The sequence below is a fragment of the Leptonychotes weddellii genome, chromosome 9 (genome assembly GCF_054177405.1).
Source record: "Leptonychotes weddellii isolate Sample4059 chromosome 9, ASM5417740v2, whole genome shotgun sequence".
Classification (NCBI taxonomy): Eukaryota; Metazoa; Chordata; class Mammalia; order Carnivora; family Phocidae; genus Leptonychotes; species Leptonychotes weddellii.
The window spans coordinates 101,926,640-101,943,500 of record NC_138377.1 but is presented as its reverse complement, the minus strand read 5'-3'; the positions used below and the strand labels follow the sequence as shown (position 1 = coordinate 101,943,500).

General features: G+C 46.4%; 1 protein-coding gene across 6 annotated transcripts in view; it reads left to right on the top strand.

Moving 5' to 3' along the window:
- Positions 1–10,707, top strand: part of SNUPN (snurportin 1) — a 23,020-nt gene extending 12,313 nt beyond the window's left edge. For 4 of the 6 annotated variants that reach the window (XM_031040299.2, XM_031040296.2, XM_031040295.2 and 1 more), the window contains 6 exons: positions 621–725; positions 1,699–1,795; positions 3,649–3,746; positions 6,084–6,161; positions 8,114–8,194; positions 10,115–10,707. In XM_031040299.2, the coding sequence (XP_030896159.2) occupies positions 621–725; positions 1,699–1,795; positions 3,649–3,746; positions 6,084–6,161; positions 8,114–8,194; positions 10,115–10,435 (780 nt within the window). In that variant the 3' untranslated portion in view covers positions 10,436–10,707. The remainder of the gene's footprint in view (positions 1–620; positions 726–1,698; positions 1,796–3,648; positions 3,747–6,083; positions 6,162–8,113; positions 8,195–10,114) is intronic. The other 2 variants (XM_081831443.1, XM_081831444.1) reach the window with 2 other exon arrangements.
- The last annotated feature ends 6,154 nt before the right edge of the window (positions 10,708–16,861 follow it).

Genomic DNA, 16,861 nt, shown 5'->3' with positions numbered 1-16,861 from the left:
CCCCTTTCTTGAGGCAGATTTCCTAACATCCTTTGTACAGTATTTGAGGTCACTAGTTTGGGAAATGATGATCTAGATTAAGAGCATCTCAACGTCAGGGACCTTATTCATCTCTGAGGTATAGCCCCTGGAACGTAATAGTTATGAGAACGGCAGGTGAATGGACAAAGTAAGAGGAGGAAGGAGGTCCCGTCACCCAGATACAGGAGGCGAGGTAGTATGAATGTACTATGGATGCAGGGAATGAAGACGAGGAGAGAAGTTGAAGCTCACAGTGAGCGGCCTCCATCCCGTCAGCTGAGACAAGTCAACTAAGAGCAAGTGGGGCAGAGGTCTACCATCAGCCTTACATGTATTTTCATTATATATATATATATATATATATATATATATATATATATATATATATAGGATGTGAATTCTTTGTCACTGTAAACATTGCAGCAGCACACCCCTTTTGGTCTTTTTTTAATATTTCATTTTTCTAAGTAATCTCTCCACCCAAGTGGGGCTTGAATTCACAACCCTGAGAGATCAAGAGTTGCACGCTCTACCAACTGATCAAGCTGGGCACCCCCCACCCCTGTTGATTTTTAATGCCATTTTTTTTGTGTTCCCAGTTGATGCTGTCTGAGTGGTTAATTGACGTCCCTTCAGATTTGGGGCAGGAATGGATTGTGGTCGTGTGCCCTGTTGGAAAAAGGGCCCTGATTGTGGCCTCCAGGGTGAGTCGCTTCCTCCTCCCTATCCCAGCATGCTGGTCTATAGCAGGAGGAATTCTTTGCACTTAGTGTTCCTTTTTTTTTGGTGGGCAGCAAAGCGAGGTTTATTGAGCAATAGCAAAGTGATAGTAAAAGCTCCCAAGGAGGAAGGGGCCCCGAGGGGGTTGCCACCAGGGAGTTTCTAAGTCTAGGGGGTTTTATGGGCTTGTTAGCGGGCTGTTTTCATCTGATGAACCCTCCCTGCACCTGTCATCCAATCAGGTTTTTGTCATCTACCTATCACATGGGAAAGGGTGGAGGGCTCCTTCCAGGCTGATGTAAGATCCTTTCAAGGGTGGTTTCTCTTAGGGCAGGGGCCCCTTGTCCCTACCTGTCTGCCCTCCAACTATCCTTCATCATTCCCCCCCTGAAGAGGTAATCCTAACTGCTGTTAGGGAAGAAGGATGACGACTGTTCATAGCTACCTTCTGCTGGTCAGGGGTGTCTCATCCTGATCTATCAAGAGGTCCCCTGTGGATGTCTAGTTTGACAACCATGTGAGGCTCCATCTGAACCACCATTTGGAGTTTGATGACCTTTATTGGTAGTTGTCCTTAACGATGGTGGAGATCCCGGACGAGCCCCCATAAATGTTTCAGCATTTTTTTTCTCCATCGGTGCCCATGGTTCTTGGTCACATCACTTCGAAAAATGAAGAGGTAGACCAGACAGAGTAGTGGGCAGCAAAGCAAGATTTATTGAGTGATAGCAAAGTGATAGTACAAAGCTCCTGAGGAGGGAGGGTGCCTGGGATGGTTGCCCACACTTTGCGTTCCATATCTGCTGCAGCAGCTTGCCTGGCGTGGGGGTTGAAATGCTTTCCTTCAGGAGGGATTTGTTGAGAGCCATCTTTGGGCTGATGACACCTCTACAGATTGTGGAAGCAAGAAGTTAAGGAGACCTTGATGCCTAATGGGAATGCTAACTTTCCACACAGGGTTCTACCAGCGCCTACACCAAGAGTGGTTACTGTGTCAACAGGTTTCCTTCCCTTCTGCCAGGAGGCAACAGGCAAAACTCAACAACAGCAAAAGGTACCTACATAAAATTGTCTATTTATTAAGTTTGTTTGTTTGTTTAGAAATATATATATATATATATTTTTTAAAGATTTTATTTTATTTATTTGACAGAGAGAGAGAGAGACAGCTAGAGAGGGAACACAAGCAGGGGGAGTGGGAGAGGGAGAAGCAGGCCCCCGGCCGAGCAGAGAGCCCAATGTGGGGCTCGATCCCAGGACCCTGGGATCATGACCTGAGCCGAAGGCAGACGCTTAACGACTGAGCCACCCAGGTGCCCTAGAAATATATATATATTTTTATGTAATCTTTACACCCAACAGGGGTTCAAACTCACCATCCCAAGATCAAGAGTCATATGCTCTACCAACTGAGCCTGCCAGGTGCCCCTATTTATTAAGTTTTGTAATTAGTAAAAGACAGTGGAAGGTCCTTGGTTACTTGCTTTAAAGACTCACTTTGAAAGCATACCTTTGAAACTGTACATCTGGATTCAGGCCATCTCCTTCAAGGTCAAGCAAGTCCTGTCCACTGGATTCAGGCCATCTTCTTCAAGGTCAGGCCTCCTCAGTTGCAGAATAGATGCAGCCCTGTGAGGCCTGCTGGGCAACAAATCCCTGAATTAAAGTCGACACACCTTCCCTGTGGACATCCATTACAAGGTGACATGTGCAGTATTGGGGGGGTAGATTCCTCAGAATGCCGAGTGTAAAGTACAGTGAGCTGTTGCTGGGGCTTCCTGCCAAATTGCCTTTTCTCCTTCATCGTTGTTCTAACCTTAGCCTCTCCTTCCAACCTAGGCTCAGCTGAGGAGACTAAGATCATGGAGGTTAAATCACTTGCCAACAGCCATTCATTGAAGTGGCAGAGCTGGGCCTGAACCCTGTTCTCTTCCCTGCCTGCTCAGGCTCCCTTGGTGGTTCCTTGTGTGCTTGGTACTGAGCCTAGACTTTTCTGTTCACTTTTAGAGCACTTCACACGTGAACTTTGGCTCACCCATCCTCATGTCTTTCCCCTACTCCTTATACCCACTCCTAGCTCTATTCAGCTCGCTTGCCTGCTTGTTGCCTACATGTGCCCAGTTCGTTCTACCTGTAGGCCTTTGCTCACGCCACATCAGTATTCTGGCCTGAAATGCCGTTCCACCTCCCCTCTGCTCTGTTGTTTTAATCCTCTGATCCCAGAAGACTATGTTCACGTACCATCTCTTCTGTGAAGCATTTCCTGCTATGCCAATCTCCCTCTTCTGGAATTCCTGTTGCTCTTAGTTTGTGTTGTACAGTTCAGCTCTTGGTTCTTTTCTCTATGATCATCTTATCTCCTTAACTGGATTGTCACTTCCTTAAAGGCAGGGACTACTTATGGTTAATATTCCACACAGAGCACACCACCTATGATAGGAACTCAAAAGTGCATGTAAGGGGCACCTGGGTGGCTCAGTCGTTAGGCATCTGCCTTCGGCTCAGGTCATGATCTCAGGGTCCTGGGATCGAGCCCCGTGTCGGGCTCCCCACTCTGCGGGAAGCCTGCTTCTCCCTCTCCCACTCCCCCTGCTTGTGTTCCCTCTCTCACGGTGTCTCTCTCTGTCAAATAAATAAATAAAATCTTAAAAAAAAAAAGTGCATGTAAATTAAAATGGATTACTTGCTTTTGGACTGGAGCTTTTCTAAGGTGAGTAAATGTCGCAGTTTATCTAAAAGTTTAGAATTCCCACCTGGCTTAAGGGTTGCCTTGATCTCTCTCATGCTGTCCTACTCACGTCACCCTTAAGCGCACCAGGAGCAACAAAGGGCCATGAAGAACTTTCTCCCTAATGAACTCTGATTGGAAGGGGTACCCTGTACTGACTTTCTCCTCTGTATCCCCAGACTACACCATTCTGGACTGCATTTACAGTGAGGTGAACCAGACCTACTATGTTCTGGATGTGATGTGCTGGCGGGGACACCCTTTTTATGACTGCCAGGTAAGGATTAATGCTCTCCTCATGTCCTCTCCTGTTTTCTCCTCTCCTCCCGGGAATGTGGCTCAGCATGTGGGTTTGATACGTGACCAGCTTCTTGGTGTGCACAGGATGTGGTGTATCAAGAACATTATCTTATGTTCCTTGCATCTTTGAGTGTGTTTAAATTAGCTTCATTTAAAAAAAAAGAAGTAGGAGGAACTAAGGGAAGTACAGCAGTTCTTGAGGGGAGGAAAGAGTGAAACAGAGCAGAGGGGTAGGCTGGGACTTTGTAGAAGCTGCCGCCACCCCCCTGCCTCTCCAGAGTTGGGGAGGATTGCTGGCAGGGGAGATTGTGGGCAACAGGGATGCCACCTTGTGCAGGCAGCACGAGGAAGAGAAGGTGGAGTTAAGTCACCACCGAGAGTCTCCAGCCAGCTCTGCTGCCTCACCAACCACATCCTGACCCTGAAAACAGCAGGGCCTCCTTCGTATGACACAATGGCACGAATCTCTGAGGGGCCAGCTCTGGAAGGAGATTTTCCAAGTGAGGAGACGCCCCAATATTCTCCCCTCAAGTTTCACCTTCCCCCAAGGTTTTTCTGAGATCGGTGATTCCTATGAGTGACGGTGGCAGTCATTGGAGTGAGGCTGGGTCAGCCCCTCAGATTCCACTTGTGTTCCCCACACTCCTGCATCATTGTCTCAGTTTTCTAGTGGTGATTTTTTGTCCTCCCTTTCAATTAGTTTATCACAGTTCTCAATGTGGTTAGAAATGCAAATTTCCAGACCTACTGAATCAGAAACTCTGGGGTCAACTCATGTTTTAACAAGCCTCCAGGCGATCCTCATGTAGGCCCAAGTGTGAGAATCACTGGTTGTCACTATAGGCTACTGCTTTCTGTAGCCATTAGCCAAAGCGTGATTTTCCAAAGCATTATGTTAGGTGGTGGTGCTGCAGAATTCGAATACACGCCTCGTTCTAACAATATAGCTAAGACTTGCATTGCCAAGCACTTTCTGAGCACTATCTCATTGAAGCCCTTAAAACAACTCTATAAGGTGAGTACTGTTGTCCTTCCTCATCATATAGGTATGAAAGCTGAGAGCCACAGGTGGTAAGTACCTTGCTCCAGTGCAGAGCCACACCTAAAACTCAGATCTCATAAATTCAATCTAGGACATATTTTTCTTTAATTCTGCTGAAGGATGTTTTATAACATGTATTCACAACTTGTAAATTTGGATACTAAAATTACCTGTATTTCGGGCGCCTGGGTGGTTCAGTGGGTTAAGCGTCTGCCTTCGGCTCAGGTCACGATCCTGGAGTCCTGGGATGGAGCCTCACGTCGGGCTCCCTGCTCAGCGAGGAGTCTGCTTCTCCCTCTGACCTTCTCCCCTCTCATGCTGTTTCTCTCTCTCTCTCTCTCAAATAAATAAATAAAATCTTTAAAAATAAATAAATAAAATTACCTGTGTTTCTATAATATATAGAATAGACTTTATTTTTATTTATTTATTTTTTAAAGATTTTATTTATTTATTTGACAGAGAGAGACACCGTGAGAGAGGGAACACAAGCAGGGGGAGTGGGAGAGGGAGAAGCAGGCTTCCCGCCGAGCAGGGAGCCCAATGCGGGGCTCGAACCCAGGGCCCTGGGATCATGACCTGAGCCGAAGGCAGACGCTTAACGACTGAGCCACCCAGGTGCCCCTGACATTTTTTTTATTTTTAAAAGCAAAATAATGTACAAGAAACAAAAGGCACTTAATAGCTACAGAAGTGTACATATCCATAATTCAGGGAATAAAGTAGTTTATGAGAAGTTACAACTATATAGTAGTTTCTTATCCTCAGAATTAAAATAAAACAAAGGTTGTTTTATTTTAATGGTAAGTACCAACAATATATGTTGACTGGACTGCTATTAAAAATCTTAATTGGGGGGGCGCCTGGGTGGCTCAGTTGGTTGAGCAACTGCCTTCGGCTCAGGTCATGATCCTGGAGTCCCTGGATCGTGTCCCGCATCGGGCTCCCTGCTCGGCGGGGAGTCTGCTTCTCCCTCTGACCCTCCCCCCTCTCATGTACTCTCTCTCTCTGTCTCTCTCTCTCAAATAAATAAATAAATAAATCTTTAAAAAAAATTTTAAAAAATCTTAATTGGGTTTTAAGAAAAAATCTGCAAAGATTTTATAAACATTTTACTGACCTTATGGCAGTGTTTGAAGGGACAATGAGGGTAATGATAGAGGAGCTTAGGTCTCTATAAATTAGGTGGCTATTTAGAATGGGGTGTTTTTGTTCATATTATTGTTTGAAATGAGCAGCATTTCATCTTTCTGTTTCCCTTCTCTGTGGCAGACTGATTTCCGATTCTACTGGATGCATTCAAAGTTACCAGAAGAACAAGGACTGGGAGAGAAATCCAAGCTTAATCCTGTAAGGCCTGGTGTTAGGACTGTAGGATTCTTTAGGGGGATTGGTTTGGATTGTTCTATTATCTAAATATAATCATTATGAACAAAATTATCTTGTTGTTGAGGCAGCGTGGCACAATGAGAAGGATGTGGACTTAACAGTCATCCAGATCTGAACTAGTTTTGGCTTTAACAATTACTAGCTAAAGTTAATAACCTCATTTGGCCTTAGTTTCTTCATCTCTGTTGTAGGGTTAATAACACCTACTTTACAGGGTTGTTCTAAGAACCAAGTGATACAAATGTGCCAGTTCTCCTAACATGATACTTACAGTAGTCACTCAATAAATAGTGGTTAATATAAAATGCTAATAGCTCTCGTACAGTGGTTCTCAAACTGTAGCATGCGTCAGCAGTATCTGGAAGCTTGGTAAACATAGATGCCTGGGCCTCCTCGCCCAAGTTTCTGATTCAGTAGGTCAGGGTGATCCTGAGGATTTGCATTTCTTTTTTTTTAAAGATTTTATTTATTTGACAGCGAGAGAGGGAACACAAGCAGAGAGAGTGGGAGAGGGGGAGAGTGGGAGAGGGAGAAGCAGGCTCCACGCAGAGCAGGGAGCCCAATGCGGGGCTCGATCCCAGGACCCTGGGATCATGACCTGAGCTGAAGGCAGACGCTTAACGACTGAGCCACCCAGGCGCCCCTAAGGATTTGCATTTCTAAGAAGTTCCCCAGTGTTGCCGGTACTGCTAGTCTGGGGACCACACTTTGAGAACCTCTGTTCTTGTATCTGAGCTGAGAGTGACCTCATCTAGTCAGCTGCCTCATTTTACAGATGAAGATGTAAGCTCAGAGAGGGGACTGCCTTCCCCAAGGTCCCACAGCCCAGGATGACAGTCCATGTGTCTTTGCTACCCACTCAGCGATGAGATATGTGACAGCTGTGTTCAGGGCATTTTATTAGCAAAGCCCCATAGATTGGCATTTGCTTGGATTGCTTACAACACTTTTAAAGGCATTCGGATAACCAATTACAGGACAGTAAATGGGGTCAGTATCCAGTGATGTTACCAGGAAGGTCCTGGAAGAACATGTATTGAGGACGGGAACGTGGGAGCAGCTGGGTCTGAAATGTTCTGAGTGCTCTGCATGTATTATCTCACTGAACCCATGCAACAACCCTATGAGGGAGATACTTTTATTATCCTATTTTATAGATGGGACAGCAGAGGCGTATACAGATGAAATGATTGGCAGAGTTGGGAGTCAAACCCAAGCAATCTGACTTTAGAATTTTAGTCCTAATCACTTTGTTACACTGTTCAGTCTAAAAATTCTTGCTGATGTGAAAGGGGCTGCACTAGTCCTTCTTTCGCACTGTCATATGGCTTCGAGAATAACATACAGTCCCTAAACCTAGCACAGGACAGTGGTTCTCAGTCCTGGTTGTGTGTCAAAATCAACTGGATAGCTTTAAAAAAAAATGTCTGGGACCCAGGCCAATTCAGTCAGAATCTCGGGGTGGGGCCTGGGCTTCAGTGATTTTTTGTTTTGTTTTGTTTGGTTTTTTTTGTGTTTTTTTTTTTAAGATTTTATTTATTTATTTGAGACAGAGAGAATGAGAGAGAGCACATGAGAGAGGGGAGGGTCAGAGGGAGAAGCAGGCTCCCTGCCGAGCAGGGAGCCCGATGCGGGACTCGATCCCGGGACTCCAGGATCATGACCTGAGCCAAAGGCAGTCGCCCAACCAACTGAGCCACCCAGGCGCCCTGGGCTTCAGTGATTTTTAAGAGTTCCCCTGGTGATTCTTGTGGATAAAGCAAGGTTGAGGACTACCAATCCAGTAATTCATAGGGTTGAAGAGGGTAGGGAAGGATGAGACTGAACTTTTCTTCTTTGATACAGTTTTTCACTTGCTGGAACCAATATTATTTGTAACATGCACTAATTCTTTGCTCTAATTTATATTTTAGTTTAAATTTGTGGGGCTAAAGAATTTCCCTTGTACTCCTGAGAGCCTGTGTAAGGTGCTGTCTATGGATTTCCCTTTTGAGGTAACAACCATTGTCTTTATTGCTCTGACCCGATTGCAGGATGCAGGGACGCTTGGCTACACAGAGTCTTAGGATATCCTCTGAGTTTGCTGTGTCAGAGCATCAGAGAAGGGCTGAAAGCTGATTCCTGGGAAAGGATGTGCCACTGCCCTTCAGAGCCTCAGCTCCACCCTGCTAGAGAAGTCAGAATGCCAGGGCTGGAAGGGCCCTGCAAGAACAGCTCATTTACACCCCTCATTGTACAGATGGAGAGGCAGGGGCACAGGGAGGACCAAGGCTTCCATCCCCAGGTCCTTCTTGGGTGCCTGTGTTCTGCTGCGAGCCTGATAGCCAGGCCCCTTGTTTGACTGCCGTAGCCAATGGTAAAGTTGGGGGCTCCTGTGACTGACAGACCAAGGGGGCACGAACTCCTTATCCTCCCTCCCAAGAGTAGATGGTTCCTGGGGGTGGTGCCGCTTGCTGAGCAGTGGCGCAGGAGCAGGGTGACCAAGCTGCCCTGGTTTGTCCAAAACTGTCCCAGTTTAGCACTGAAAGTCTCATGTCCCTAGAAGTTCCTCAGTCCTGGGCAGTCTTTTGTCATCCTCAGAACCTGCAGTTACCCTCTCCAGGCTCAGCACACAAACTTTCCTTTGCCCCTCACATCCTTTAAAATTCTGCCTAGTCACCCACAAGTATTTGCTTGAACTCGATATAGTTTCGCTAAAGGGATCATAGCTTCCCAAATGAGGAAATGGCAAAGGCCGAGTTGCCTTCATTTCTGGGAGTCAATTAAGAAGGTGGTAAAAACACCATCTTTATTTATAATCCTTATGCCCCAGTGACAATAAATGCTTTTTAGAGATGAGTCACTGAATCATGGAAAAGAAAATGTGGGACCGTAGGAGGTCTTCCCGTTGAGAAAAACTGAGTTTCCCAGAACATAGCTTGCAGATAATTTAGGGGGAGGTTAGGCAGCCAACAATGGCATGGGGAACAGGGCTTCCTGACAGTCTGTTTCCCCTGTGCTCAGCAGTCCAGCGTCTTGGAGGGGCCTGTCCAATTCCCCTGCTTTGTTCCCTGTGTGGAGCACATTCCCTATTACAAAGACGTCTGAGTGGTGAAAAGTGCATGGGATCTGGGGACAGAAAACCTGGGTTCAAGTTGAATTTCTGCTTCATACTGTGTTTTTATTTTTTTTATTTTAAAAAGATTTTTATTTATTTACTTGAGAGAGAGAGTGAGCAAGAGAAAGAAAGAGAGCACACGCCAAGGAAGAGGCAGAGGGAGAGGGAGAAGCAGAATCCCCACCAAGTAGGGAGCCCAGTGCGGGGCTTGATCCCAGGACCCTAGGATCATGACCTGAGCCAAAGATAGACACTTAACCAACTGAGTCACCCAGGTGCCCCTATTTTTTTTTTTTTTTTAAGATTTATTTGTTTGAGAGAGAGAGAGAGAGCCCGAGCAGAAGGGGCAGAGGTAGAGGAAGAGAGAATCTCAAGCAGACATTGTGCTGAGCATGGAGCCCAATGCGGGGCTCGATCTCACGACTCTGAGATCACGACCTGAGCTGAAACCAAGAGTCGGACACTCAACCGACTCTGCCACCCAGGCTCCCCCATACTGTGTTTTTAGGGAGGACCTCAGAACTAGCCCTAGCCCCTTTTCTTAAACACCCTCAGCGGTGGGTAAGAGGATAAAGTAGTGGGTAGCAAGCACCCTGCAAACAAGAAGTGCTATTTACGTTTTTATTTTCTAAAATTTAGTTTTCTAGGCCATTTCTTCATTTAGAGAAATTGCATGTGTGAGAAACAAGGATTCTTTTTCCCCTGGCAGTGATCCAGGAAAGGGAGTTCGCACCCTAGAGCGGCCCCGGTGTGCATAGACTCTCCTGGAACATGGGGCCCCAGAAGTCATTTTGGTCCCTGGTTTCCCCTTTTATAGGTAGATGGACTTCTCTTCTACCACAAGGAGACCCACTACAGCCCTGGAAGCACTCCTCTGGTGGGCTGGCTGCGTCCCTACATGGTGTCCGATGTTCTTGGCTTAGCCGTGCCAGCCGGCCCTCTGACCACCAAGCCAGAATATGCTGGGTACCAGCTCCAGCAGATTATTGAGCATAAGAGGAGCCAGGAAGGCATGAAGGAGAATGTCACACACAAGGCGTCTGAGGACGGACGCTATGAGTTGGAACACCTGTCTACCCCCAAGCTGAAGAGCCCTCCCTATAGCCTGGACTCCCCTGGGAGCCTCATGGAGAACTGAACAGGGTGGCTCCTTGGGGAGTCACAGGATGGTGCTTCATCCCAAAAAGAAGTCTGGGGAGGAAGACAGTGACAACAACAGGTTATTTCGTTTTAGAGTGGCCTTTCCCAAGCCACTCCAGTTGGATACAGCTTATCTCCTATCTGACATGCTTGCTCAGACCGTTGAGAGATGTTCCCAGATTGGGTGGTCTTTGGATTTGAGCAGTAATTCCTGTGAAAAGTGTATCCCAGATATCCACAATGTAAATATATGTAATTCTTACGAAAGAAGTTGTTTGTGGTTCTTAAACTTTAGATGGTTGTGACCCTCCCCCACCTCCTTCCCTTCTCCCCCCCCTTCCCCCCCCCTCCCCCGGCTACCTAAACCATGACTGTTCAAGTCTTGGCCCATTTCACTGTTTTTAGCACTTAAGCATTCTGCTGAGTTTCCAGTCGCTGCTGTTAGTAACGTCATTTTCTAAAAGGTCTTACCAGGAACTGCAGTTCTTGGTATTTGAATATGTTCCCTCTTCTGAGAAGTGTGATTCTCTTTGGTTTAGACAATGCCAGAGATAAAATGCAAATGGAGTTCATTCACAACTTCGACAAACCGTGCGCCTTTCAGAAGATAAGCCTTGTGCTAGGCCCCAGTGATGTAGAGGGGGTTATGGGGATAGATAGGACTCAGACCCTGCCCTTGAGGATTAACAGTCCAGTTGAGGAAAGAAACCCACTGGCATGGAGGTGAGAAGATTGCTTTCGGGCTGAAAGATGCAGAGAACCCTGGGCAGGAAAGCAGAGGGAGGCTCCGTAGAGGAGGTTGGAGCTAGACTGAGGCTCAGAGAAGGACAGAAAGGGCTCTGCAGAGGAGGAGAGCAGGAGTTTCTCACAGAGGCAGGAGGGTATGCAGTCGCCCCCTCTGGAGCGGGGTCAGACTCACTCTGGGACCTGAAGCAGGTTCAGCATGCCTCAGGCTTAAATGAGGGTTGGGGAGCTGCCCAGGAGGAGGCTGGAGAGAGAGGTGGGCCTGGGTATTCTGCAGAGGTTTTAGATTTTATGTCATGGAAGAGCTTTGAGCAGGCCAGATCCATTTAGATTTGTAAACTAGGGCTCTTTGGCAGCTGTGGCAGTGGAAGATAGTGTCTAAAACTAACCAATTCATTTCTGCTCTGTGTTCAGGAAATGTGTCCCATTTCCCGTGGCCTCAATCTGCTGCTCTCACTGCTTTCCACCTTTCTAGGATTTCTTTTATCGGACAAAAAGAGTTCACTATTTTACTCCCACAATACTAGCTAGCGTCCTGTGGCAAAATTTTGGAGGCATGCCGGTCGGATCTTGTCTGACTTGCAGTTGGTTCCTTTGGGTTGATTAATTCTGGGAACAGATCTGGGCAGAAGTTGTGGTTAAGTGGAGCCTGATTACACAAATTCAGCACATCAGTGGAACTAGCCTCAGTGTTGGGCTTTTACAGAGCTGCTCAAGCTGACTCTGTAAAATCGGAGAAGGAAGACAACACCCCCCCCCAATTATGATCCTGCTGGCTGCAGATTTAAGCATGCCTACATCAATAAGCTCTTTTCTGAATTTGGGTCAATGCTGCAATAGGAACATTGTATTCCTCTTGCCAAGGAGCATGTTGTCAGCTGCCTAGATGCTACATGATCTTCCCAAGGAGAATGCACTAGTCTGTGCTCTTAGCAAGCCAACTGTATCATTTCAGGAGCTGTGCATGCTAGCTAGTATCAGTAGAGACTTGGCTGGGCCCTGCTCAGAAATAAGCATGTCTGGAGAGACTACTTCCACAAAAGGACACTCTTGGGAGACAGATGCGCGAGTCACAGAACATACCAGGCAAACTTATCACCAAGCACAACTTGATATTGTTGAATGATAGCTTGAAGGATGTATTTCAGAGGAGTGCCCCTTCTATTTTTAACTGAGGAGCCAATATTATTAATCACTGAATAGCATGTCCTCTGGTCATATTTCTTGTGAATTGTAAAACCACCTCCTGCCACCTGTTTCAAAGATGGCTGTGTAAATAAGTTGTTGTGATTGGATATGTTTTCTGGCCACCCTTCCGAATAGCGACCAGTTTCTTTTTTTGTGGAATTATCTCTTCCTTATGCAGTGTGATCTGATGGGACTGTAATCTGGGGGAGCTGCGCTCCTTTAGCCAAACATCAGGCTCATGACTCAAGATGGACCAATCACCTGCTCCTCACCAGGAATCTGTATCCTGAGCAGAGGAACAAAGAAAGTGAATCTGTTGGAATTCATTTATTTTGCCCTCGGAAAGGTAGGGGGTGTTGCTTGTTCTTGCTATTAAACCAACGAGCACCCAGTAAATTCAGTCTTGCTTAAATTAGCCAGAAAAAAAAAAAAAAAAAAAATTAGCCAGAGCTGATTTCTGGACTTGCAACCAAAGAATCCTAGCTGATACTATTGCCTGTGGCCTATCCTGCTTGCCTTGGCTAGAGGGCCAGCTTGGCATGAGTTAACTAAGGACTACTAGTTGAGATCACCTATTTCATCTCAAGTGCCAGTGGAACCCACACACCTGGAAAAGAGTAGGCTCTTCAAACAGTTGATACAAAGTAAGCAGTCTTGGTTGTTTTACTGTTAACTCAGAAAGCCATGCTAGGTTCTAATGCCTGCATCAAAGAGTTGGTGTCATCCTAATTCACTTGTGTTTGATATTAGTTTGTCTATAATCACTGTTTTTTCTTTTAAAGATTTTATTTATTTGAGAGATAGAGACAGCAAGAGAGGGAACACAAGCAGGGGGAGTGGGAGAGGAAGAAGCAGGCTTCCCGCGGAGCAGGGATCCCAATGTGGGGCCCGATCCCAGGACCCTGGGATCATGACCTGAGCCGAAGGCAGACGCTTAACGACTGAGCCACCCAGGCACCCCTATAATCACTGTTTTTTCACTAGTTCACTTCACACTTACTTGTGTCAGAAATCTGACTTCTGTTCCTACCACTTTTGGGTGCTCTCATCAAGGGACTGGTGGTCTCCTCTTTTCCAAATGTAAGGGGCATTTCCCAGCCTTTCTCTTTCCTGGCTTCACTGCTGTGTATGTGCTGATGCCTGCCCTGCGCTCCAGCCCTATCTATGTATCTAACTCCTTACCAGTCAATCTCCCAGTCACTTCAAACTCGACATGTCCCAAACTGAACTCATTATCTCTCCCCCACAGTCCCTCTCAATCATGCTCTCTTCCTGCGATCCTTGTCTTAGTTAATAGCATTTAGTCACCCCAGCTAGGAACCTAGGTATTATTCTGATGATTCCTGTACATTTCTTACCTTTCACAGCTAGTGAGTCACCACATCCTTTAAACTCCACCTTTCTCTTCTCCATTTCCTCTATGACCTAAAGCCTTAATTCAAGTCTTCTTCATCCTGGAGTACTGCCAGAGTTTCTTACCTAGTTTCCCTGCCACCAATCCTCCCCCCGCTGCCATCCACTCCTGCCATAACTGGCAGAGTGATCCTTTCTAAAAATGCATTGCTTCAAGGATTTCCCATTGCCTACAAGCTTCTCAGCCTGCCATGCAAGTTTCTTCATGACCTGGCCTTAGCATGTCTGTCCAGCCTCATAAATTACCTTCCTTCCTTTGCTGCCTCCTCTCCAGTGATGCTGCTTTACAGTTCCTTGTACAAAAACATGTGTTTCATACCACATCCTCCCACCCCCACCACCATGTCCCTCTTCACTCAGACTTCATTCATCTGGTAAATATATCTACTCATCTTTGGAAAACTCCATTCAACAGATACCTGGTTGAACCTTTACCTCTGCAGGTAGAATTAGCCATTCTCATGTTTGTGCCCTCCCCATCCCACTGCATATATCTCTCCCAAATTTAGGGATAGTCCTCAAGACCACACTTAGGTTTGATAATTCACCAGAAGAACTCACTGAAAGCTGTTATACTCATGGATAGAGTTTGTCACAGTGTTAGGAAACAGATTAGTCAGTCAAGGGAAGAAATGCATGGGGCAGAGTCCTGAAAATTCCAAATGTGAATCTTCGTTTTCCTCTCCCAGTGGAATCATGAATAGCATTAACTTCCCTGGGACCTGTGTATGATAGTACTCAGGGAGAACTGCCAACCAGAGAATTTCACCTGAGCCTTGGTGTCCCAAGTTTTTATTGGAGCTTGGTCATTTGGACCCGGTTGGCTGACCTCACTCTCCAGCCTCTCCAGAGGTCTAGCTGATAACACAGGATCCAAAGTCCTCCTTTCCCCCAGTCACAGTGCTAGACTATCTGGTGTGGCCAAAGACCCTCAGGCAAACAAACTTTCTTAGGACATTCCAAAGGCTTAGAGGTTATTTCCTAGGAGCCAAGGGCAAAGGCCAACTTCTCTTTGAGCAAGGTTAAATTCCTTACTACACATTCCCTCTATTAGATGGCAAGCTTTTTTTTTTTTTCAAAGATTTTTATTTATTTATTTGACAGAGTGAGAGCGTGTGTACACAAGTAGGCAGAGCAGTAGGCAGAGGGAGAGGGAGAGGGAGAAGCAGGCTCTCAGCTGAGCAGAGAGCCCAACTCGGAGCTCGATCCCAAGACCCCAGGAACATGACCTGAGCCAAAGGCAGACGCTTAACCAACTGAGCCACCCAGGCGCCCCTAGATTGCAAACTCTTTCAGGTCAGAGACCTGGTCTTATTCATCTTTAGCTTCCCAGTGCCTGGCATTTATTAAAATGTTGGTTGGGTGGGGCTGCCTGGGTGGCTCAGTCATTAAGCGTCTGCCTTCAGCTCAGGTCATGACCCCAGGGTCCTGGGATCGAGCCCCGCCTCGGGCTGCCTGCTCAGTGGGAAGCCTGCTTCTCCCTCTCCCACTCCCCCTGCTTGTGTTCCCTTTCTCACTGTGTCTCTCTCTGTCAAATAAATAAAATAAAAAATCTTTTAAAAAAAATGTTGCTTAGGTGAATGAGATGATGAGCTGGAATGAGAAGGCAGTCCCTCTTCTCTTCTGCACAGAGCAGTGACCCTGGAGAGGAGGCTGAGTGGAAGTGTGTGGTGGGCTGCTAATGGGTGGATGGATATGCTGCAGAGTTCTAAAAACAAGAATTATATTTAGTTCTCTGAATGTGCTTAACAGGACAACCTAAAAACTTCTCATACACTGGAGGAGGGAAAGAAATGATGTTCACAGCTACAGATTTCCTCTCTAGTAAGGAAGTGAGCAAAAACCTCACAATACATATTTTTAAGCAGATGTGGCCATTTGTTTTATGCATTCTGATATGTAGGGCAGGAAAAGTGGACAAAAGCCTTGAGATCTTGGCAAGAGTATGACTGCTTGTTTTGGTAAGATGGGCTGATTTCTGAGTTCCTACCCTGTCTTAGGATTCTGTGATTACACCCAGTGCTTATGTCAAAAAAGAAGAAAATTTATTTTTTTTTAAAGAGTTTACTTATTTATTTTAGAGAGAGTGCGTGCGCGCACAGGGGGAAGGGCAGAGGGAGAGGGAGAGTCTTAAGCAGACCCTGCACTGAGCATGGAGCCCATTGCAGGGCTAGATCTCACGACCTTGAGATCACAACCCGAGCCAAAACCAAGAATCCAGCGCTTAAACAACTGCGCCACCCAGGCACCCCGAGAACCAAATTAATTTAAAATTTTTGTTTCCCCACCAAGTCTTGAGAGGTTTGGTCTTGGGTGTTGCTTTGATTGTGACTCACCCTCTACGCCCCTCCCCAGTGGGTCTAGGGCAAGGCAGAGGCAAGGAGGAGGGGCCTGGGAGAGCTGGGAGGTTGGCGGTAGTGAAGATGAATCAAGAGTAGCCTCAGGCAGGAAATATCTGAGGGAAGAGACAGAGTCCCTAATCTAGGATGTGTGCATTTGTTTCTCACATCCATTCCCAGTGATAGTGATTATTTTGAAAAGAGGACTTTTGTGTCTGTTTTGAGGAGGCAGAGAAGTGGCCAGAGGCAGCCTGGGAAACTGGGGGGTAGGCCTCACTATGGGGCCCAGCCCAGAGGCATTCTCCTCATCCTCAGAGACAGTATGGAACGAGAAGAGACAAAATTTGAAACCTAGAGAGTTCTTCTGGCCAAGACTTGGCACAGACCACTAGCATTTATAGCAAGCTTCTTTCCAGCTGGCTGGCGGTCCCTTCAAGCCTCTCCCTCTGCTTTTGCCTGCAGGTTTTCTCCGCTGTCAAACTGGGGAAATAAAAGATGGAACTCGTCTGTCAGTTCTGCTTCTCGCTGGCAACGTTAACAAAAGCTTTTGTAAGGGAGGAAGTTGAAACTGGTTCAGACAAGGTTCTGTCTATTTGTGGACTTAACTTATCCCTTCTGTTCTGGACTCCCGTTAACACAGATAAAGTCAAAGTGAGTGAAAGCAGTGTAACTCAGATGGTACCTCCCTCTTTTTTTTTTTTTTTTAAAGATTTTATTTATTTATTTGACAGAGAGAGAGA